A 25,401-nucleotide genomic window follows, 5' to 3' on the forward strand; every position below is an offset into this window, starting at 1 on the left:
TTGAGTACTAGGCGCCTACCCCCGATCCGTCAAAGACCAAATTGTGGATTTCTTTCTACGTTCTGACTAACGGCCGGACCCATCAAACGATTTTCGTTCTCTCATATTTAAGAGCACGCACTCTAGTTCTGACATCGCAACTTTCATCTTTAGCATTGGAGAATTGGTCAAAGGTCAATCTCACCGCTAATTTTTCTAATCTGGCCCCTGTAAGATTTTCACACTTGGAAAGATGCGTTCAGTTTTCTGTAAACTCGTCTTTACCTATGCAGCCTCTGTAGGTCGATCATGCGAATCACAAACTTGTGGTCTGCGTACGCGACCAGTCTAAATTGTGGACACTAAAAAATCGTTAAGGTTAGTGGTTCTCTATTCTGCTTCCCTACAAATATGGTAGGGTTTGAAATACAGGTACTACTCATTTTACCAGGTGAGAGAACTGGAACAACGACAAATAAAGTGTCTTGCTCAAGGACAAAACGCGGCACCGGAATCGAATTTACGACCTGAAGGTTCATGAGCCGAATAATCTAACCACAAAGCCACGCACCTTCACCGACGGGTTATTAATCTCATGCAGCAATACATACCAGTTGTCGAGCATATGCCGTCAGAGTTTCAGGAGGAAGTGCAAGCTCAGACCTTATCCTTTCAATTTACTCAAATCAAGCAGTCTTATAATTTTGTTCGCTTATCTTACAGGAAGAGACTGCATAATTTTCTTGTGGTGACTATTCCAGTGAAAGAAGCCTTTCTATTGTTGTTGCCGTGTTGCAGTTTTTTGTGTTGTAAAAATTAACACTTCCTTCTCCAAGCCAAGATTCGAAACCGAATCTAAGAATTTTCGGTCGTCCAAACCACCACGATCAACAAGCGCGAAAACAGGTTATCTTTGTCCTGTCAAAAAGTGATTCATCATCTCCCTTTGACCTACGACCTGAGGCCATGTCAGGTGAAGTTCAAATGGACAGGAGCTGACCTATTTAGGTACAAACTCTGCTGCAGTATGTCTGTCCTTCTAGCTGCCACGATTCTTATAAATTCAGTGGTTAACAAGACAGAAGGAGAGAGAAGGCCCTAGCAGCCAAACGACGAACGTTTACTACACGACAGCTTTTCTCAGAGACCAGAGCAATGTTCGAAGTTTCACGGTAGACTACTGTATCAGATGAACTACGTACACACACACACACACACACACACACACACACACACACACACACACACACACACACACACACACATACACACACACACACACACACACACACACGCGCAAACATATATTCATTTGTGATATATCACCTCTATAGATGTACCTTGTTTTTTATTTCTAGCAACTCGTAGCAGTTGTCAACATTTTGCATGTAGTGAAGAATTATGTGTACGAACAACAAATTAAGTCCAGTGAATAAATTATTTTTTATTTATGAAACGATTCACTCTTTTGCTTACTTCAAAGGCATACACGTTCCTTTTGCATCTGTTTACCATGATACACATCATTTAACCACTACAGGGTTGCTATTGCTGTTGTTACTGTTCCTACTGCTGATACTGTTACTTCTACTGATGTAATATAACAACAGGCACCGTATAATATCCTACCTAAAGCACTTTTTATACAGTAAAAAGAACAGCATCAAAACAAGCCGCAGCACAACTCCAAGGCACACATAGCAGCGCTCGGTAGTGCAGTGAAACCACGTGATAAAAACTACTGATTAATAATAATAATATCGATTATTTTTCATTTATAACATACCTTGTCAATTTATGCACACGTTTCCGATTAGTTAACGAAGGCAGCCAACACCGAAATTTTTCGAAACTTATTTTCCTGATGTATGTTTGGTTGATATTGTTGTTGCTGCTGCTGTTGCTGTTGTTGTTGTGACTGTTGTTGCTGTTATTATTGTTGGTGTTGTTGACGATATTGCTATTTTTGTTATTGATGTGAAACTGTTCGAAAGAATTCTTCATATCTTGCAGATCTTGTTTCAGTGTATCGATTTGTTTGTGAAGCCCGTTATAAGAACGGACTTGCGATGTCAAACAAGTAACGTAATGTGACAAACTAACAATATTCGATTCAAGCCGCTGAAATTTCCTCTTTGTGTGTCTGTTAATTAATTGAAAAAAAAAGAGAAAAATTGTTAATTAATTGAAAGAAATAGAGAAAAATTGTAAGTGGTAATTTAAAAATATCATCATAATCCTCCTTACATGAGATAGAGCAGAGATAGAGCTGACATTGTAAAATTTACATATTGTAAGATGGCTATGATTACCACTGTAAGGCTGACTTCTATATGAAACTATTAATCAAATATAGGCAAAAAGATAAAAAGAACTCAGATGACATAACACGAAGAAATAACATTGACACAAACAGCAAAATTCCATCATCATTTGGCACAAAACCAGGAATTTTGAGCGGGGAGAGAAGTTGATTGCATCGATCCCTATTCCTGATTGGTACTCTATTTTTATCGACCCCGAAAAAATTAATGCAAAGTCGACCTCGGCGTAATTTGAACCCAGAATGTAAAGAGCCAGGAGAAGTGCCGCTAAGCCTTTTGGCTCACTTGCTAATGACTCTGTCAGTTCGATGCCTTAAATAAATAAGTAATAACTCTTTCTAATTTTGTCAGTGATTTTGAAGGGAGGAGCACGTTGAAAATATCAGCCTCAGTACTTGGCTGGTACTTTATTTTATCGACCCCGAAAGTGTGAAAGGCAAAATCGATCTCGGTAGAATTTTCACTCAGAATTTAACGAGCCTGAAGAAATGTCGAACTTGCTAACGATTTTACCAGCTTACCGCCTTAAATAAATAATAGTCTTTTCTACTATAGGCACAAGGCCTGAAATATTGGGAGAGGGAGTTAAGTCGATTACATCGACCCCAATACTCAACTGGTACTTTTTTTATCGACACCCTCAAAAAAGATGAAAGGCAAAGTCGACCTCAGAACAAGATGCCAGAATAAGAGGACAAATGAAATGTCGCTAAGCATTTTGTCGAACTTGCTAACGATTTTGCCAGTTTACCGCCTTAAATAATAATCCTTTCTATTATTATTTAATAGAAAGAGAGAGAGAGAGAGGAACAGTCGATTACATCGATCTCAGTGCTCAACTAGTACTTATTTTATGGACTCCGAGAAGACGAAAGGCAATTTCGACCTCGGTGAAATTTGAATTCAGAATGTAGAGACGAACGAAATGCCGCAAAGCATTTTGTCCAATATGCTAACGATTCTGCCAGCTGGCCGCCTTAAATAAATGAATAAATAAATAAATGAATAAATGAATGAATAAATGAATGAATAAACAATCCTTTCTATTATAGGTATAAGGCTTGAAATATTGGGGAAGGGAGTTAAGTCGATTCCATCGACCCCAGTGCTGAACTGGTATTTACTTTATCGTCCTAGAAAGGACGACAAAAGGCAAAGTCGACCTCGGCCAACGATTCTATCAGCTCACCAATAATAATAATAATAATAATAATAATAATAATAATAATAATAATAATAATAATCAGTGTATTCACCACGCATACCTACCGTGTTTGTATGACCTTGTTTCGCAGAGACTTGTTTTTCTGCATTTGATTCTCTCGAATTAGTGAACTGGCTTCCGAACTGGCGATGCTCCATGGTCTTCGGGCGTGACTGGACTGCTTTTGGTTAATCATGCGAGACATTTGATAGTACATAACAGTTAGGTTGTCTAACTGTTTCTTCATTTCATCAGCACTTTTTATTTGGTCCGCTGCATTTTTCTTAAACGGTGGTTGCATTCTCATGTGATCAGCATCACTTTCAAGTGACTCTACCGTCAAAATAGTATCATCGATGTCAAAAGACATGCTGCCGTCATCAGTAAAAGTTTCCTTGATATCACCTGGAATATTATCAAAATATTAAAAAAGCGCATTTATTATTATTATTATTATTATTATTATTATTATTATTATTATTATTATTATTATTATTATTATTATTATTATTATTATTATTCAGTAGTTTTATTTTTATAACGTGCTTTCACTTCACTACCGAGTGCAGCTCTGTGTGCCTTGGGTATGTGCTGTGATTTGCTGTGATGCTCTTATGGTTACTGTATTTAAAGTGTTTTGCATAGGATGTGTGCAGTACCCAGTTGTGCAATTTTCTGTATGTTATATATATTTGTAAGTCCTGGTATTTTTGTTATGTATTTGTCTGAATATTTTTTTTATTATACCTAAGGCACCTACTATGATAGGAATTGTTTCTGTTTTTAGATTCCACATTCGAGTTACCTCTATTTCCAGGTCTTTGTATTTTGAAAGTTTTTCCATTTCTTTTAGGGAAACGTTGTTATCTGCTGGTATTGATACATCAATTAAAAAGCATTTTTTTCCTTCATGATCATTGACAACTATATCTGGCCTATTGGCCTTAATTTCTCTATCTGTATGTATTGGCATATCCCAGAGTATGGTTGCTTTCTCTCTTATTATTATTATTATTATTATTATTATTATTATTATTATTATTACACATATACCATGTCCGGTAAGTTCACCATCATCAGTTCACCGCTGGGAAAGTTCACCGTCATCAATTCACGGTTTTTTTTTCAATGAAATACTTTTTAACCATTAATAGTGAAATACTATGGATATATTTTCTCGGTAAAGCTTCCTCGCGGTGAATTCTCCTCCCAGTGGACTTTCTTCACAGTGAATTGATGGGATCGAACTTACCTGTAATCCATATATACAGACTAAACATATATCTTTACATAGAAACGAACCTTATCTATCTATCTATCTATCTATCTATCTATCTATCTATCTATCTATCTATCTATCTATCTATCATAGGCGCAGGAGTGGCTGTGTGGTAAGTAGCTTGCTTACCAACCACATGGTTCCGGGTTCAGTCCCACTGCGTGGCACCTTGGGCAAGTGTCTTCTACTATAGCCATGCTGGTGTGTTTACGTCCCTGTAACTTAGTGGTTTGGCAAAAGATACCGATAGAATAAGTACTAGGCTTATAAAGAATAAGTCCTGGGGCAATTTGCTTGACTAAAGGCGGTGCTCCAGCATGGCCGCAGTCAAATGACTGAAGCAAGTAAAAGAGTAAAAGAGTAAAAATAGTATCTATCTATCTATCTATCTATCTATCTATCTATCTATGTGTGTGTATGTACGTCTGTATAAGGTGTATATTTGTGAGTATATTTGTGTATGTGTGTGTGTGTGTGTGTGTGTGTGTGTGTGTGTGTGTGTGTGCACGCGCGTATAGTATAGTACGAGTGAGAGTTATCGATGGTTATTGCAGGTTATTGCAGCTGACGTCTCACATTTTGTTATTCGAATTTCATGTTACAAGGGAGCGTTTCATATTCTGACTGATGAACGGGAACGTAAAATTCGAATAACGAGAATCGAGGGCCAGCTGCAATAAATATATGCGTGTGTGTATGTGTGCGTGTGTGTGTGTGTACATCGCCATCGCACATCATTGAATAGATTTTTCACTGTTTATTATATATTGTCGTAGACTGCTGACTTGTTTCGTCTCCAGTTCGAATCAGGTACATGATGTTGATGAGCCACAAAAATGTCGAAATATCAGTATCCATTACTCCTGCATTCGATCCAATGCGAGTCGCCTGTCTATGACTTTCAGGTGTTTTAACGACCATAGTTACAAGGAGTCGTCCCCAAGCGCTATCCAGCTGCGAATCCACCAAACAAGCAAAACGCATACATTAATTATGTGCGATTGAAAATGTTTATATACACACACACATACACACTTATATGTATATATATATATATATATATATATATATATATATATATATATATATATATATATATATATATATATATATATATATATATATATATATATATATATATATATATATATATATATATATATATATATATATATATATATATATATATATATATATATATATATATATATATATATATATATATATATATATATATATATATATATATATATATATATATATATATATATATATATATATATATATATATATATATATATATATATATATATATATATATATAAGAGCAAGTTCTGGATTTTGGAGTGGCTGTGTGGTAAGTAGCTTGCTTACCAACCACATGATTCCGGGTTCATTCCCACTCCTACTGTAGCCTCGGGCCAACCAAAGCCTTGTGAGTGAATTTGGTAGACGGAAACTGAAAGAAGCCTGTCGTATATATGTATATATATATATGTATGTGTGTGTATATGTTTGTGTGTGTATATGTTTGTGTGTCTGTGTTTGTCCCCCCAACATCGCTTGACAACCGATGCTGGTGTGTTTACGTCCCCGAAACTTAGCGGTTCGGCAAAGAAACCGATAGAATAAGTACTAGGCTTACAAAGAATAATTCCTGGGGTCAATTTGCTCGACTAAAGGCGGTGCTCCAGCATGGCCGCAGTTAAATGACTGAAACAAGGTAAAAAGTAAAAGAGAGTAAAAGAAAGAGTATAGTTTTAATAAATCGAGAATCTATGTTGTATAATGTTTATCTCTGTATCTTTCTAAACTATTTAAATACATTCCAATGGCCACTCTGTGTCATTTCTCTGGGCTCATTTTTGTCTAAATTATACAAATTACCTACGCCGTAAATGTGTTCTATTCTTTGTATAAGTCTAAGGTTTGTGGCTATCTGAGATAAGGTTGGACAATTGTCATGCTGATGACGGCCATTGATGGAGAGGAGGGAGAGTGAGAGAGAAAAAGAAAAAGACAGGAAACAGGGTGGAGAGAGACTTCTTTAATGCTACCGAATAAATAAACTGATAGCAGAGAGGCAGGAAAAATAGAGAAGATTTAAACTGCGAGACCACTAACCAAAACACGCTTGTAGAGGGACAGTAGTGAAAGCGAGGATTCATCGACAGGAACGCTGCTGTGAACTTTAACAAAAGGAGGAAGGAAGAGTTAAGAGCAAACGAAGGGAAAAAAAATATAATGTAGTTTGCCAAAACGAAAACAAGTCTTACCATTTCGTCGAAATCTTCGAAGAAAAAATTGAGGTATTTGCAGTTTGGGAACGTTCTTAAGTGACTCCGAGCTATCAAATTTGGCAATTGGTATTTGTTGCTTCTGTGATATCCCGACAACTGAATTTTTTGATAAATGACTAACAGCTGTTGATGTTGTCGTTGCTGTCGTTGTTATTGCTGTTGTATGCATTAACGGTTCGTTTACAACATCATCAACGCCGTTGGTTTCTATAAGTGCAGATCCTGTTTCGGAGACGTCGCTACTGCTTGCGCTTGACGACATGGGTGGATGAGGTCTCTGGGACGACTGCAGAGATGAACGTTCACTCATGCTAGCAGTTACTGAATAATCGAAAATACTGTCATTGATATCCAGCATTGTTTGGTGAGAATCTTCGGTTTGGTAAGCCCGGTTTACTTGACCGTGATTTCCTTTATGAAATAAAAAGGACATATTTTTGAAACCAAAGTCCATAAAGCATTATTAAGGGCCATAAATCATTTGCTGTAGGGGAGAGATCATTACTCATTAGTCGTTGGTATGGTAAAAATCATAACTCATTACTAGTAAGAGGGTTCACTGAAGGCGGTATCTTCATGTGATGTATCTAGTGCAAGTCAGCTTTGTGGTTGGCTCCCATCTATCCTACCCCTAACTCCATCCACTAGAGAATTGGCATTCAACATCATAAGCTAATAAAACATTCTGCTACCTATTGCAATAATCTTCCCATCTTCCTGGCTTATATTTATATATGTTGCATGGTGGAGGCGCAATGGCCCAGTGGTTAGGGCAGCGGACTCGCGGTCATAAGATCGTGGTTTCGATTCCCAGACCGGGCGTTGTGAGTGTTTATTGAGCGAAAACACCTAAAAAAAGCTCCACGAGGCTCCGGCAGGGGATGGTGGCGAACTCTTTCACCACAACTTTCTCTCACTCTTACTTCCTGTTTCTGTTGTGCCTGTAATTCAAAGGGCCAGCCTTGTCACAGCTTGTGCCACGCTGAATATCCTCGAGAACTACATTAAGGGTACACGTGCCTGTGGAGTGCTCAGCCACTTGCACGTTAATTTCACGAGCAGGCTGTTCTGTTGATCGGATCAACTGGAACCCTCGACGTCGTAAGCGACGGAGTGTCAACAACAACAACATGTTGCATGATATATATACAAGAAGAGAGACAGGAAGGATTCAAGTTCACAGACATTTTCCCGTATTTACTATCACACAATCTGTAATCCGATCATCTCTTTATATAAAAGCCCATATCACTTCTCATGTTAGTTGGATCCTGTTTTTCTGTCAGGTTAAGAAGAAAAAGTAGTTGATGTGTTGAGAGGTGTACAAGAGACAGGTTGAAAGTATTTTGAAGAAAGGATGGACTAGATTTGTAAATGGATAGGAGTGAGTGCATGTGCGAGAGAAAGAGGGGAAAGAGAGAGTGGGAGAATCTGGGAGAAAGAGGAGAGCAATAACCAGTAGTCAGCATGTTAATGAAACTGGTATCAAGCGAGCAGAGAGTGAAATATAAGGAATAGGGAAAAGTAAGAGGAGAGAAATGGAAAGGAGTTGTACAATACAGAAAGGCAATTAGAGAGCTAACGTGATAAAATAACAACCGTACAGATCAAAGTACTTGGAGTGGTAAAATGATTTGAATGTATGAGAGAGAGGGGGAGAAAGAGAGAGAGAGAAAGAGAGAGAGAGAAAGAGAGAGAGAGAAAGAGAGAGAGAGAAAGAGAGAGAGAGAGAAAGAGAGAGAGAGAGAGATGTAAATGACTTAGCTCCTCCCCAAAACTTGCTGGCCTTGTGCCAAAATTTGAAACCAATATTAGACAATAGTACGTAAGTAAGCAGAAACGGAGGACAGTGGGACTAAATAACTAACACAAATTAGTTTCAACCTTCTACCTTCTCAGTTCATTTAATTTCGGGTTGCGTTAAACTTACATCTCTCTACGGTCGATAAAGTAAGATACCAGTGGTATACTGACTCCATTTCAATTAACTATATTCACCTTCTAAATATAAACATGATCGATATAAAATTCATCCAATTTCACATTATTCATTACAAATTTATAGTTTCGTGCATACATGAGAATCCATATAAAGGCTACTACACATTTTCACCATTTCTAGTTAATAAAAACATTCGTTAATTTAGCGAAGCTGTTACATAACTATGTTCACTGAGGCAATGAAATTCAAGAGCCTAAGATATGGACTGTACACAATAATTATACCAGTGACAGATATATATATATATATATATATATATATATATATATATATATAACCATCTTGAAGATTTTCAGCTTGAAGAATAAATACTTCTAGACTAACAAACTGTTCCTTAAATCAAGTCGTACGCTGTGGGAAATAGTAAACTGGATAAGTTCGCTTGCTGTGAGGAATATAAGGTAGTGATATGATATGCAAGGTGTCGAATGAGTTCTGGTGCTGGTGCCGCAACCATTTCCAGAAAATAAAGTAAAAAGATAATAATATATTCAGTTGTTGAGCAAAGAATGTATTTTCATTTAGGTAACTAATTTCTCTTTTAATTGGCCCACCGTCACTTCAGTTTCAACAAGCATAACTCTGTTAACAAATGATTGGTAGCTTATGTTATGTAATAAAAATAAATGCGCCCTTTTAAAGCCTAGCCAGGCTCATGGGCCCGGTTTCCCGATTTCAATGGCGTATGTGTTCCCCAGCTGGACGGGACGCCAGTCCATCGCAGCGTTACTCATTTTTGCCAGCTGAGTGGACTGGAGCAATGTGAAATGAAGTATTTTGCTCAAGAACACAACCCGTCGCCCGGTCCAGGAATCGAAACCACAATCTTACGATCATGATGCCGACACCCTAACCACTAGGCCACGCGCCTCAAGAAATAACATTATGCTTATGAATACAGGTAGAAGGAGGTAAACATAATTAGTATGTTTTAATAATGTTTACAACAGACCTTTATTGGAGATGGGCCTCACGACCATAATATTTTGAAAGTGGTTGCTCAGTTTTATACCAAAGCCGAAATTATATTATGGGATGTCTGTGCCTTTCTCATGGACATTAACAAAGCAATCACGTAAATGACAGCTCATTCAGCTTTGATATGTATCTAATTATCGGAATCTATTTCTATAAATAATTGCTTCTATTGTTAAAATCAGTTTGTTCTTTCTTTTGTACAAATAAAGTGATTCATTACCGAGCATAGTTTTCTCAATTCGACCGTCTGTCATCAAATTTGGTGTCAATTCTCCATTTGAAGTAGAATTGTTCTGGTTATTATTTGGCGGGTAGAAGTACGAATGTTTTCGTTGGAATGTTGTGTAAGAAGCATTTGCTACTCCTTGTTTTGTAGAAGTGTTATTTTCGTATATTACCGAAGTTCTCTGCTGGGAAAGAATGTCTTGGTCATAGATTTGCTTATCCTGAAATCAAATTCAAATAAATAAATAAACAGGAACTTATAAAAATTTTTTTGCTTTCGTTTCATTATTTTTTTTAGGATATTGAAGGAAACGTGATTTTATTCATTTTTTTTTTACGAGTAATAATATTATACAAATTGTGTTCGACTTCGACTATCATCTCAGAATTTTATGATAAAAACGAAAATATCTCTTTGTGTTGCAAAAATAATGTGCTGTAGAAATAATACGACATATTGTAATAAACAGCAAAAATGATGGAATGTTTAATACACCATATAGGTGACGTAATGTGCAAAAAAGTATGATGCAGTATACAAAAACATGCAAAATACTGAGTCATTATACCCATGATAGGATTTTTAAAGTGTTGGACTAAATGCCTGATTATTTTATTCTGCCCGTAAGTAATTCATTCGAATCTATTTCCCATTGAGAAAAAGTTAGCATGGCATATAAACCATAGATGTCTTGTGAATTAAAATATTATTTATTTTATTGAAGTGATATTTTCCTGTAACTGTTTTTCAAGGTCAAAATTGTGATATTTTTCTGTGACTATTTTTCTTCTGTGATCTATAGTAATTCCTCGCCATATCGCGGTTCACCTATCACGGCTCACCTATTGCAGTTCACCTATCGCGGTTGATTATTTAAGCTAATGTCGATTCCTCCGTGGTGTTGTTTTGCATTTATAGTAAAATAAATATATACAAACTATAAAAATAATAATAATAAAACTATACAGTACAGTACTGTTTCTACTTCGCGGATTTTCACCTATCGTGTAGGGTTTTGGAACGTAACACCTGCGATAGTCGAAGAATTACTGTTCCCGTTCACAATTTAATCAACCGGCAGAAATAAATGAAAAAAAGAGCAAAAAACAAACTAAACAAGAAAAAAAAAAAAAGAACTTTCCCGGTGGAATTTGTCTTCAATTAAATTTCATTGGATGATTTCTGTTGAATGGCGTTTTATTGATTCGGCCACGGTTCTACCAATGTTTTAGCCTATTTTCATATTACATTACACATTTTATACATGCGAAAATTCACCTGAAGTTCGCAGAGACATGAAACAAGAGCTGTGAGAAAAAGTCCAGTTTCAATAAACAACACAAACACACACACACACACACACACACACACACACACAAACACACACACACACACACACACACACACACACACACACACACATGCACACACACATGCCTTCCCACGCACGACGGGCTTTTACGCAATGTTTATCTGCCAAATTTCATTCGCGCACTGGAATTTGCGAAAAAAGTTAACAACAATGCTACTGTACGACTATCAATTAAGGTTTATAAAATAATATAAATAACATTACTTACTATGGAGGACTTTAAAGGTAATTGTACTTTATTACTACCCGGCAATAAGGTTTTCTCTGTAATTGTAGAATCTGTTCCGTATAACCTGGCGCAAGTTTTCCTCAATTCATTGTTATTTTCAAGACTTTTATCACAGACATCAAGTGTAGTAATGGATGAAAATAAGATTAAAAAATAATTCCTTTATTAAAATGTGGAATTTGGAAGATTATATATATAACTAATTGTGACTGTCGGTGCAGGGTAGCGCCTACATTGTTAGAAATAAGAATTAAAAACTTAGAGTCGGAAAGAAGCACATATCTATGCATTGACAGGGGAGATAACCTCCCCACAGCGAGATCTCCCCTGTCAGTGCATAGACATGTGCTTCTATGCGGCTGTAAGGGTTTTTAACTCTTATTTCTAGCAACGTAGGTGCTACAATGCACCGTCAATCACAATTAGTGACAATTGAATTCTTCCTTTTTGGTTTTATATTGAACATAGCCGCCTTCGTTATTTTATATATACATATTGTTATACATGGGGATGGTCATATTTTCCCAATGAAACACACGCATCAATTCAGCTTTATTGTAAATATTTTTTTTGTTTCTTTGTCAAAGATCTTTCGTCACACATCCTGTGACTTCTTCAATGACTCATTATCCCACATGTCTCCTCTTGTTCTGGGGATACAGAATCGCTGAAGCGGTCACAGGATGTGTGACGAAAGAACTTTGACAAATAAAATAAAATAATAAAAATGATAAAGCTGAAATGATGATCAAATATATAGTGCGTGTGTTTAATTGGCAAAATATGACCACCCTCAAGTATAATGATATCTGTTTCAACACGCAATATCGCATCAAGAATCCTGCAAAACAAATACATATATCTATATCAATATCTATCTCTATATATTACAATTATGTATTCTAATACGATGTATATTCTCGAGTCAACTCGGTAACTTCTATTCGGTTGTCATACATTTAAGAAATACTAATTAATTACACTCAAATTCCACGCTTACGTCTTAAAAGATGTATCGATACTTAAGAGAACGTAGTTTTTCCTTTCTTTAAGAAGATTGTAAGTCTGCTCAATCATAGTTGAATTGAAGTTTACAACAACAACAGCAACAACAACAACAATTAAAAATGTATATTCGCAAAATATAAGGTGCTGCTCTAAACAACATGTCGGAAAAAACAGAAAGAGGGATTCATCAGACAGTGTAATTTCAGATACATGATGACTGACAGTTTAGTTATGGTCTGGACGTGCTGACCATAGTTCTTGGCGCCATCAGGGTTTTGCAATTGATCTTTTATCTCTTACTTGTGTCAGTCGTTAGACTACGGCCATTCTGGGGAATCGCCTTAAAGAATTTTAGTCGAGCGAATCGACCCTAGCATTTATTTTCTGTTTTAAAGTCTGGTATTTATTGCATTTCTTTTGCCGAACCGCCAAATTACGGGGAAGCAAACAGGCCAACACCGGTTGTCAAGCGGTGGTGGAGACAAATATAGACACACACAGACAAAAACACACTTACACACTTACACAAAAACACACTTACACACACACACACACACACACACACACACACACATGTATATATACGGCGGGCTTCTTTCAGTTTCTGATTACCAAATCTACTCACAAGGCTTTGGTCGGTCCGAGGCTATAGCAGAAAACACTTGCCTAAGGTGCCATGCAATGGGACTGAACTCGGAACTATGTGGGTGAGAAACAAACTTCTTACTACACAGGCATGCCTTGGCAATCTTTATAAACAATTATAAACACATCAAAAACTTTATTTCAAATAAATAAAGTTTTCTCACCGTTGTGGTTTCCTGATAAATCTCTGACCATCATCACCACCATCACCACCGCCACCACCACCACTAACTGCAGATACCTGAGTCTGATAAGGACGAGCTATTTTTAAATCTGAGCGGGTACCGCTAAGCTTTCGAGGTTCCATGTTTATACTCTCGGATGATCCTCTTAAAACCTGCTAAAATATGGAGATATTTAATTATTTTTTGCTTTCATATTGTATATAATTTTTAAATATTAAGCTAGCAATTCATAAAAAAACAAGAAACGAGAGTTTTATGTAAATTATTGAGATACAGAAGACACACGTGGTCATATTTTCAATCTTTTACGCGTTATATATTTAGTGTCCACTTTATGTAAATTGTTGAACTATAGATCAACCTTTTTCCACTTGCGGTACACTTATTTCTTTTGAAAATTCGGCGACACACCCGAACTAAAAATATAACTAAAAATATAATCAAAAAAATTGTACTAAGGTTACACTGTGGCACACCTAGCATCGTCTCGTGACACACCAGTGTGTCGCGGAATACCGGTTGCGGAGCACTGCTATTGTTGGCACTCCGTCGCTTACGACGTCGAGGGTTCCAGTTGATCCGATCAACGGAACAGCCTGCTCGTGAAATTAACGTGCAAGTGGCTGAGCACTCCACAGACACGTGTACCCTTAACGTAGTGCTCGGCGATAGTCAGCGTGACAAGGCTGACCCTTGGAATTACAGGCTCAACAGAAACAGGAAGTAAGAGTGAGAGAAAGTTGTGGTGAAAGAGTACAGCAGGGTTCGCCACCCCACCCCTCTGCCGGAGCCTCGTAGAGCTTTAGGTGTTTTCACTCAATAAACACTCACAACACCCGGTCTGGGAATCGAAACCGCGATCCTATGACCGCGAGTCCGCTGCCCTAACCACTGGGCCATTGCGCCTCCACGGTGCACTGCTATAGATAGCGATATAAATTACATACATGCTCATATTATCAGTTCTTTTCGCGTTCCTCATAAAACCAAATGTTATGTTAAATCCCAATGCTTAGCAAGTGAAACCTATTTGTAAACGTTGTTATACTTGTGAGCAAAGAAGATAACTTTGTTATATTATTTTGCTATATACATTTTGCATGTTACCTTTTTATTGCTTCAATCATTGGACTACGGCCACGCTCGGGCACCATCCTGAAGGGTTTTAGTCGAACAATTCGACCCTAGTAGTAATTTTAAAGTCTGGTACTTATTCTATCGCTCTGTTTCGCCGAACTGCTAAATCACAGGATCGTAAACAACCAACACCTGTTGTCAAGCGGTGCGAAGGTACAAACACAAACATAAACACACACACACACACACACACACACACACACTCACACACACACACACATACAGACACACACACACATACACACACACACACTACATCCCCACACATACATACGTATACGACGGGCTTCCACACAGATTCTTATTTCTTTATTGCCTACAAGGGGCTAAACATAGAGGGGACAAACAAAGAGATTAAGTCGATTACATCGACCCCGAAAGGATGAAAGGCAAAGTCGACCTCGGCGGAATTTGAACTCAGAACGTAAAAACAGACGAAATTCCGTTAATCATTTCGCCCGGCGTGCTAACGTTTCTGCCAGCTCACCGCCTTTGACACACAGTTTCCACACAGCTCGCTTCCACACAGCTTCTGTTGACCAAATTCACTCACAAACCGAGGCTATTGCAAGAGCCCGGGGCCATAGTGGAGGACACTTGCCTAAGGTGCCATGCAGAGACAGAGCCCGAAACTTCTTGGAGGCGAAGCGAGTTCCTTAACCACAGAACTATTATGAAAATATTTAGATATTTATGTATCCACATTTCCCTCTTTCTCCCCTCTTTCGTCACCGTCTATTCTTCCATGCTGGTAGAGATCACGAAGTTTTAAAATTTTTATAAATCTACACATCTGTGTCGCATTTATTTTACATAGGATGTCCGACATGAATAGATCCTGTTTGTTATCCAAGTAAACTGAATAGATCAAGCTTAAATGTTTTGCCCTAGTGAACAGTAATCTCTAAGTAGTAAACTGATAATCTACGCGGACGATACTCCAGTACTATAGCTTCACAATTCATTGTAACTCTCTATGATATACATTTGTACACGTGATCTGTGGTAAGGTGTTTGATTCCCAACCACATGATTCCAGGTTCAGTCCTACTAAGTGGCACCTTGGACAAATGTCTTCTATTACAGCCTCGGGCCGACGAAAGCCTTGTGAGTGAATTTGGTGGCTAGAAACTGAAAGAAGCCTGTCGTATACATATATATATATATATATATATATATATATATATATATATATATATATGTGTGTGTGTGTGTGTGTGTGTGTGTGTGTGTGTGTGTGTATTTGTATATGTGTGTGCAGGTGTGTGTCTTTGTCTGTGCATGTCCCGTCGCACTTGATAACCGGTGTTGGTTTATTTTCGTCCCCGTAACTTAGCGGTTCGGCATAAGTGGCCGACAGAATAAGTACCATGTTTAAAAAAAAAGTACTGAGGTCGATTTATTCGACTAATTACTTCAAGGCCCAGCATTCTCCAGCATGGCCGCAGTCCAATGACTGAAATAAGTAAAAAAAAAAGTAAAAGAATACAAGTAAAAACTGCAAGATAAGCAATTCCTTAATGAAGAATTTCATATTAATTACCTCTGGATATCCTTCATCAGGTCCTAATGTGGTTTGTTTCTTTCCTGCTTTCATTTCTAGATGTCTGTTTTGTGCCAAACGAATATCAGTTGCATAGATTGCCTGTCGATATAAAAGATAACATTGCCATCTCAAATGGTAAAGAAACAGACACAATATGATAGGACGACAAGGGCCGAATACAAAACAAAAAGGGAACGATACAAAAGACAAACCAACGACTTGTCTATACATTAAATTTTTTTTCTCTTACCGGCGTTGAGTTGGATCTTAAATTCTTTTCGCCATTTTGCTGCTGTTGTACTCTATACATTCTGCTGTGTTCCATTCCAGCTGTTTTATCTACGCTGTTGTATTTTCTTTCGTATGGATAAATAGGACAACTCTGGCGATGGTTATACGGAGTTACCTCCCCGAAAGATATGCTGCTCTGTGGAAAAAATAATAATAAAAGGAATATTTATCTTTTGTTGACAAATTGTCATATAAATGCATATTATATATCTTTAATATTTTGCCTCGCTGTGAAATTAGATCCCAAGGTGAGATCCCCCACCTTTTATCTTAATGTAAGTGGGTGAATAAAGAGTTGTAAGGATGGTGAAACGATGAAAATTAGAAGAAAGTTATGGTCTAACTACGAAGTTTACGCGTCTGTATAACCGACGCTATGCAGTGGTCCCAAGAATAAATTATGTTACCACTTAGCAAGCTAACATGTTTAATGATCTCTGCATTAATATGTTAATACTAGCTCAACTAATGTTTATTTCTATGTTATTGTTATTGTTTAGCTTGTCTGTATGTTCTCAAATTTAGGATATATTTCATATTAAATTTCAATTGACATAATTAATGTAAAGTTGACAATAATACGTATATAAAACAATACAGTAAAAGAAATTGTTTATATTATATTATATTATATTAATATAATGGCTTATAAACACTCTCCACGCTGCAATTGTTTATATTATATATTATATATAAATGGCTTATAAACACCTTCCACGCTGCAATTCTTTTCGTTCCAGCATACGATCTCAGATCAGGTCGCTTGCTATGCAAGTACATCTCCGTAATTATATTATATTATATTATATTATATTATATTATATTATATTATTGAGTGTTCGGTCTAAGTTTGACGACATCTTTGTTTTCATTTATTTTTTATTCAAGAACAACTTAATGTATTGGTGAACAGTCTACAACGTTGGAGAGCATAATGATTACAGTTGTAGTTGAGAAAAAGTTAGCTGATATGGAAGGCTGGAAGCCACGTGAATATTAGAAGTGTTAACTATATCATGATGATTCGCGCCGGGTATCAAAAAGCCGACATCATGACTGCTGCACGGTGCTCAGTGAAAACTGTAAAGGCTGTGAGATGTGATATGGACAGCTGCAGTAGTGACTACGAAGCCTTGGCCAATAGGAAGGGACTCAACAGGCATTCGGACTGTGTCTGCACGCCGGAGTTCATCCAATAACTGAAGGACGAGGTGATAGAAGATCCGAACAAAGGAATTTGGGTTTTGACGAGAGAGATGTCTGTTGGAGTCGCCACTATCAAGCTGGCCCTCAATGAGAACCTTCGCTAACACTTCTACAAGACGAGCTAGGATAAATTCTGACAGTAAAGGCCAAGGAGAACTGCTTTACAAAGGCAAGGAAGCTCTTGAACAACATGAGGCATCATACTGAAGCGGGGATGATCTGATCCTTCTGCTAGTACAGGGGATGATCTGGTCCTTCTGCTAGGACTAGTTGCACGACATCCAGAACAACAAGTGTCTTGCCTACAGTTCATATGATGTCTCACGATTCATGAAAACCAAGTTAACCCAAACTCTGATGGTCTTTGGGTGAGCTTCCAATGAGGGTGACGTCGTGTCGCCCCATATCTTTGAACAGGGCCTTAGGCTCGATTTTGATGGCTACGTAAAGCTAATGGAGACTAGTCAAACCCTGGCTGGAAGGTCATATGTGTGGCAGCATGATTCAGCACCTTGCCATAGTTCCGGAAAGAGTCAGAAGTGGTTGTCGGAAAATTTTTACGACTTCACCAGCCCCAATTTTTGGCTTCCTGATTTCCCCGATTGTAATCTCATGGATTCCTACGTTTAGGGTGCACTTGAGAAAGACATCAACCGCTCTGCCCACTACACCAAGGCCGAGTTGGTTGCCAAGGTTGACAAAATGTTCGAAGATCTTCCCGGGGACACAGCGATGAATGCATGCGCCAGGTTCCAGAGTCGTCTTGAGTCCGTAATGGAAGCTGAGTGCGACTACTTTGAGTAAATTGCTATCTCCCTGCCATAATCTTATTTTTTTTCCCTATTTTCTAAAATACGAGGTCTGATCAATAAGTTTCCTGACTATTGCCATTATAACGAAGCTAAATTACGCAGAGAGAAGCCGCTTAGCAAAGATTGACCTTGAACTCTGTTGTGCATGCGCACTAAGTTTTAACATTCTAGCTCACTTCCGCTGTTTACAGTAGTGCTTAGAAGGAAGGTGTGTAGCGTGTGAATGCCTTATTATAAGGCGGGTAGCAGGCAGAATCGTTAGCACCCCGGGCATTATACTCAGCGGCATTTCTTCGATCCTTAGGTTTTTAATTCAAATTCCGCCAAGGTCGACTTTGCCTTTCATCAATTCGGGAATGATAAAATAAGCACCAACTGAACACTGGGGTCGATGTAATTGACTTAAACCTTTGCCTAAAACTGCTGGCCTTGTGCCAAAATTTGAAATTATAATATCAAATTATTATATTGTATTAAATTGTTATGTTATATTATTATATATTATATTATATTGTTGTATAATAATTAGTTTTAAACTGCGGATAAGAAAACGAATGACATGATGTTTAGCTTCTTTTTACATAGAACATTAGAAATGTAACGTAAATAATTTATTTACATACTAGAAATAGTTGCTTACTTTCCATGCTACAGCAGTCGCCTCATGATTATATTAATTATTCATCAGCTAATTATTTGTTACTATTATTATTTATTTATCCTCGCACCAGTGCAGATAAATGGAGTCAATATTACACCTGACAGTGCTTCATAGAGAACACATTACATAATGTTGTTCAATGTACACTGTGTTTGAATATAGGACGAGTTGGTCGTGATTGGAAAGGCTTTCGTCACTGGCCTGCTCGATTACGGTTGCGCTAGGCTAATCAATAACATCATTCAGTGAAGTGGGGTCTATTAATTTTTCGATTACCAAAAGTATCAACCAACAGGTGATCAACCCTATTCATTTTGTAAGTAGGAAACAGCAATCGATTATATCGATTCCCGGGCTCAGTACTTATTTTATAAACAAAGTTGACTTCGATAGGATTTCAGAACATAAAGGTTCAAAGTTACGTCCTTTTGAAGTATGAGTACAATCCACCCGACTGGCGAGCTTCCATAGAGTTTCCATCTACTCACTTTCACTTTTAAGCTATGGGTCAACTCGTAGTTATAAAAAATGACATCTGTCCTAGAGCCACGCAGTGGGATCGAAATCGAGACCTTGTAGCTGCGATGCGAATTTCTTAACTATTTGAGACCTTACTGCGCCTATATATGCACACACACACACACACACACACACACACACGCACACACACACACATATGCAGCATTTTCTACTATGGACTGGCTGAAATTGTCCTCTCCCACACATTACACATACACATACACACGTCAGACTCACTCGCCCCCATTCACACACGCACACATACACACTAACACACACCATTCTCCTATAAATACACACGCTTGCGCACCTTAGTTCATTGAAGGTCACCATTATTCATTTCGTTCAACCCTTTTTATTATTATCTCCCTTTCATTCAACCTCTTTTTTTCCCCCCTGTCATCTTGCCATGCTGGACCGCTGAACTCTACACAGCTTTTCTCTCTCGGTTTTTTTTTCCCCCCCATTCTCTCTCCATTTTTTTCCCATCTTATTCCTTTCTGTTGAAGAGCGTTGGCTCGAAACGTAAAAAGCTTTTCCATTTTTCCCAAACTTAAACTAATACACTTGCTTGTTGTTCCTACATCCGTCTTCGTCTTTTGTTTTTCTGTAAATTTGAACTATATACATATATTTGGTCTGTACTTGTGGATATATGCATAACTGGAGGGACAAATCGGTATATGCTTTAGTAGGTATGTGAAGGTCAATAAATACTGTTAATACGCAGGTATAGGACCCTCGACTCTACCTTGGTATCTTTGTTATTAAAATACTGCGGCCCTATTGGATCCTGAATATATATAGGAAATAGTGGCACAACAAGGTACCAATTTTTGCTGGAAATAGCAGTCGATAATCGTTCGACGCTAGCTAAAGCTTCACTGAATGTATAGAGGCAAAGATGTGTGCGGGCGGCGAATATGAAAAGTTTTCGTTTTACCTCTAGGAAGAACGCCAGAGAAATGGATAACCTAGTACTCGAGTTTCGGACTTTTCATAATATGTTTCTTATCGTCATCGTCAGCTAGGTCAACTGAAGAGACTAAATTTAAAATATCCGCTACATCAACGCCTATTTACTCGGCCAATAGCCCCAGCCAAAAACAGAATCGAGATCAGTGAAAGAGTTTTATATGAAAATATGAATATTATTACAATACAATAATTTTATTTTCCAGCGAAATAAAGCACCGTAAAGGTAGAATTATAAAGAGGAAATAGTGGCACAACAAGGTACCAACTTAAATATATATATATATATATATATATATATATATATATATATATATATATATTCATATACACACACACACACATATATATATATATATATATACATACATACATATATATATATATATATATATATATATATATATATATATATATATATATATATATATGTGTGTGTGTGTGTGTGTGTGTGTGTGTGTGTGTGTGCGGGAAATGAAGTTAGACCGAATGGACTCCTGCCTTTGTCTACTGGAAGCGCAAGAAGAGATTTGAAGTTAGTATTGCTAAATAACGGAACACTTGCATATCATACCATACATTGCTCCTATTTTCAACAGAAGTAACATGACACTTACAGTCATGTTATCGAACATATTTCATAGATAGATAGACTGAATCATTTTTGATTCTTAAAAGGTTTGTCGTTTTGGCCGTTGCTGTTGTTTCGCCCTTGATCATCGTTCATCGAGTAGACTTTATGGTCAATGGCATTCAAGCTGGCCTTTTGGTCTTTTTGTAATCCAAGGATTACATTATACAAAATACCCCTCCTTACTGAAGACAGCCAAATATAATTTGAAGGAAACTTGTTTGCTATTTCTAGCAAGGCGAATGACCGCATCAAAGCTTCTTGGTTCCCCAGGAAAAATTTATGTTAGATAAAATGCGTTTTTACCACGTCGTTGAGCTGCTTCGACTCAGTCATTGAGGTGGTTCCTTCTTTTGACATTGTCTTACTGTCTTTATAATTCGCATAGTGACTGTGTTCCTTCGGGAATGAATTCATTACTGAAAATTAATAAATAAATAAATGAATAATAAATAAATAAATAACATTGATAATTAGAGGATATAATTAAAAAAAAAAAAGAATAGAGGAAAAAATAACTCGTGATTTTCGTGGCTTTATTTTGTTATGAACAGTAGCATTGGAAACATAACTGTTGGTATTGAAGAATCTAAATTGTGACAAGGAGTCTATTTGTCGAAATCAAATCAGTTTTCTGCAACAATCCATACATTAAAACAAAGCAACATAAAATACTTTAATAATGATTTCTTAGGTATGAGATTTGGTTTCAAGGATTCATTTCAGCAGAAGAAAATCGTATACACCGGCGAACAACTCGCCTGTAAACAATGCTTTCTTAATTAAAAATAGAATGAGCTAAATGAAATAAATCAAAGTGGTTAATGGCATTAATTTGGATAAGTAAATAAGTAAATCAAACGGTGAGTACTGAAAGCCAGAAAAATTCCGAACATTACCCTTTAACTTAATACTTTCTTACATAAAGTGCAAGACCAAACAGATTTATAGAGAAAAGTAATGATATTGTTTATGTGGTTTTCATAAAAATACGCGGTGCAAATAAAAATGAATAGGCTTCAACGATAAATCGAAATTGCTCGTTGCTAATAATATTTTCCGCAACGCTTGCCACGCAAATAGAATTAAGATATACGCGTAGGAGTGGCTGTGTGGTAAGTAGCTTGCTTACGAACCACATGGTTCCGGGTTCAGTCCCATTGCGTGGCATCTTGGGTAAGTGTCTTCTACTATAGCCTCGGGCCGACCAAAGTCTTGTGAGTGAATTTGGTAGACGGAAACTGAAAGAAGCCCGTCGTATATATGTATGTATGTATGTATGTATGTATGTATGTATGTATGTATATATATATATATATATATATATATATATATATATATATGTATGTATGTATGTATGTATGTATGTGTGTGTATATATGTTTGTGTGTCTGTCTTTGTCCCCACCCCCAACATCGCTTGACAACCGATGGTGGTGTGTTTGCGTCCCCGTAACTTAGCGGTGCGGCAAAAGAGATCGATAGAATAAGTACAAAGAATAAGTCCTGGGGTCGATTTGCTCGACTAAAAGCGGTACTCCAGCATGGCCACAGTCAAATGACTGAAAACAAGTAAAAGAGTATATATCTGCAGTCGTTACCTCTTTGGTTTCTGTTTGGTACTTGGAATGAATACTGCGTTGAGACTGGAGTCTGTGGATCGAATGCCATTGACGAGGGAATGCTTTCAACTTGACCATCACCCTCTATTCGTTGACTGTAACCCTCCACCTTAATGAAAGAGAGAAATTACGTGCTTAGTAATGAAACCAATTTCCTTTCCTTTTTCACACTTATCACCACAACAACAATAATCATCATGTTTGAGTAAAAATAAAGATGTTCTTCGTTATATATCAAGCAGACATGACCGTATGGTTAAGACGATCACTTTGCAGCCACGGGGTTTCGAGTTCAGGTCCACTATGCGGCTCTTGGAGAAGTGTATTCTGCTATAGCCCCAAGCCGACCAATGTCCTGTGAGGAAATTAGTGAATTCGGTTGATGGAAACCGTGTACAAGCACATCACGCACACACATACACATATGTGTGTTTGTATACACACACACACACACACACACACACACACACACACACACATATATATATATATATATATATATATATATATATATATATATATATATATATATATATATATATATATATATATATATATATTTGTGTGTGTGTGTGTGTGTGTGTGTGTGTGTGTGTACATATGTATGTAAATATGTTTGTAAGCAGCGACAGCGCCAAACAGGGATTAGGAATAAGCGAACTTTAGGCTAGTTAGAATATGTCTGTGAGATATTTCAAGTTCTAAAGGTAAATTCACTGCAGTTACAGTGGAGAAATCTTCTCTCTTATGGTAAAGAGTTCTAAAAACAACATATATGCCCAGTATCGGATTCCCAGACACGGCGTTTCTGGCTCTTTAGCTTTCATCAATGGGAAATATCGAAGAGAGGTAACTCCGGGCAGATTCGAAACTGCAGCTCAAACTAAAAAACTGTCAACAACATTGACTGAGTTGCGCTATTAGACCACCCTAGCGGTATAAAATCAGTAGCAAAAACAAGGAGTGGCTGTGCGGTAAGTAGCTTGCTTACCAACCACATTGTTCCGGGTTCAGTCCCACTGCGTGGCATCTTGGGCAAGTGTCTTCTACTATAGCCTCGGGCCGACCAAAGCCTTGTGAGTGGATTTAGTAGACGGAAACTGAAAGAAGCCCGTCGTATATATGTATATATATATATATGTATGTGTGTGTATATGTTTGTGTGTCTGTTTGTCCCCCCAAAATCGCTTGAGAACCGATGCTGATGTGTTTATGTCCCCGTAACTTAGCGGTTCGGCAAAAGAGACCGATAGAATAAGTACTAGGCTTACAAAGAATAAGTCCTGGGGTCGATTTGCTCGACTAAAGGCGGTGCTCCAGCATGGCCGCGGTCAAATGACTGAAACAAGTAAAAGAGTAAAAGAGTAAACGAGTAAAGCCAGCTATTTCGAGGGTGAGACTACATCCACCCCAGTACCCGAACTGGTATTTATTTATCTGTTCCAAAAGTGTATAAGGCAAAGTCGACCTCGGCGGTATTTATTGCATTTGAACTCAGAACGTAAAGAGCCGGAAGAAATGTCACGAAGCATTTTGTGTGAAGCGCAAACGATTCTGCTTGTTTGCCGTCTTAGATCGACCACAAATAATTTAGAAAGAAAATATTCTTACCTTCTGTCTTTTACGCATCTTCAAGACAGTCGAAGAAAAGAAATCTGTCAGTTGGGGCCAGATATTTAATAAAACTGCAAAATATACAAAAATTTAAGTTATTCATTTTTAATTGCATATCCTCAGCAAAGGTGGCGAGCTGGCAGAATTGTTACTGCGCCGGTTAAAATGTTTCTCGTTATTTCGACCGTCTTTGCGTTCTGAGTTCAAATTCCACCGAGATCTTCTTTGCCTTTTATCTTTACTAGATTGATAAAATAAATACAAGTCAAGCACTGGAGTCAATATAATCGTCTTATCATTTAGCGCGAAATTGCTGGCCCTGTTCCATATTTTAAACCATTGTTATGTTCTCGTCAAAGGTAGCTAGCTGGCAGAACCATTAGCACACCGGATAAAATGCTTAGCGACATTTCAAATTCCGTCGAGTATTGGGGTCAATGTAATCGACTTTCTTTTCCCAAAACAATCCACTGACCCTCTGCCAAAATTTGAAATCATTTACATATTGTCGTCAGGGTAGTGGTTTGGCAGAATCGCTAGAGCACCTGACAAAAGTCAGTATTTAACTTGAACAAGTCGGCGAGCTGGTAGAATCGTTGGCACGCTGGACAAAATACTTAGCGGCACTTTGTCCACCTTTACGTTCCGAGTTCAAAT

General features: G+C 37.5%; 1 protein-coding gene across 7 annotated transcripts in view; it reads right to left on the reverse strand.

Moving 5' to 3' along the window:
- LOC106874097 (uncharacterized) overlaps positions 1 to 25,401 on the reverse strand; it is a 45,389-nt gene that overhangs the window by 3,445 nt on the left and 16,543 nt on the right. For 3 of the 7 annotated variants that reach the window (XM_089352628.1, XM_089352629.1, XM_089352630.1), the window contains 11 exons: positions 24,742 to 24,815; positions 23,110 to 23,239; positions 21,816 to 21,928; positions 16,665 to 16,841; positions 16,412 to 16,513; positions 13,711 to 13,886; positions 11,873 to 11,996; positions 10,287 to 10,512; positions 7,063 to 7,497; positions 3,573 to 3,912; positions 1,766 to 2,122 (listed from right to left, as the gene is read on the reverse strand). In XM_089352628.1, the coding sequence (XP_089208754.1) occupies positions 1,766 to 2,122; positions 3,573 to 3,912; positions 7,063 to 7,497; positions 10,287 to 10,512; positions 11,873 to 11,996; positions 13,711 to 13,886; positions 16,412 to 16,513; positions 16,665 to 16,841; positions 21,816 to 21,928; positions 23,110 to 23,239; positions 24,742 to 24,759 (2,198 nt within the window). In that variant the 5' untranslated portion in view covers positions 24,760 to 24,815. The remainder of the gene's footprint in view (positions 1 to 1,765; positions 2,123 to 3,572; positions 3,913 to 7,062; positions 7,498 to 10,286; positions 10,513 to 11,872; positions 11,997 to 13,710; positions 13,887 to 16,411; positions 16,514 to 16,664; positions 16,842 to 21,815; positions 21,929 to 23,109; positions 23,240 to 24,741; positions 24,816 to 25,401) is intronic. The other 4 variants (XM_089352632.1, XM_089352633.1, XM_052968328.2 and 1 more) reach the window with 4 other exon arrangements.

Source organism: Octopus bimaculoides, chromosome 5 (genome assembly GCF_046866305.1).
Source record: "Octopus bimaculoides isolate indiv1 chromosome 5, ASM4686630v1, whole genome shotgun sequence".
NCBI lineage: Eukaryota > Metazoa > Mollusca > Cephalopoda > Octopoda > Octopodidae > Octopus > Octopus bimaculoides.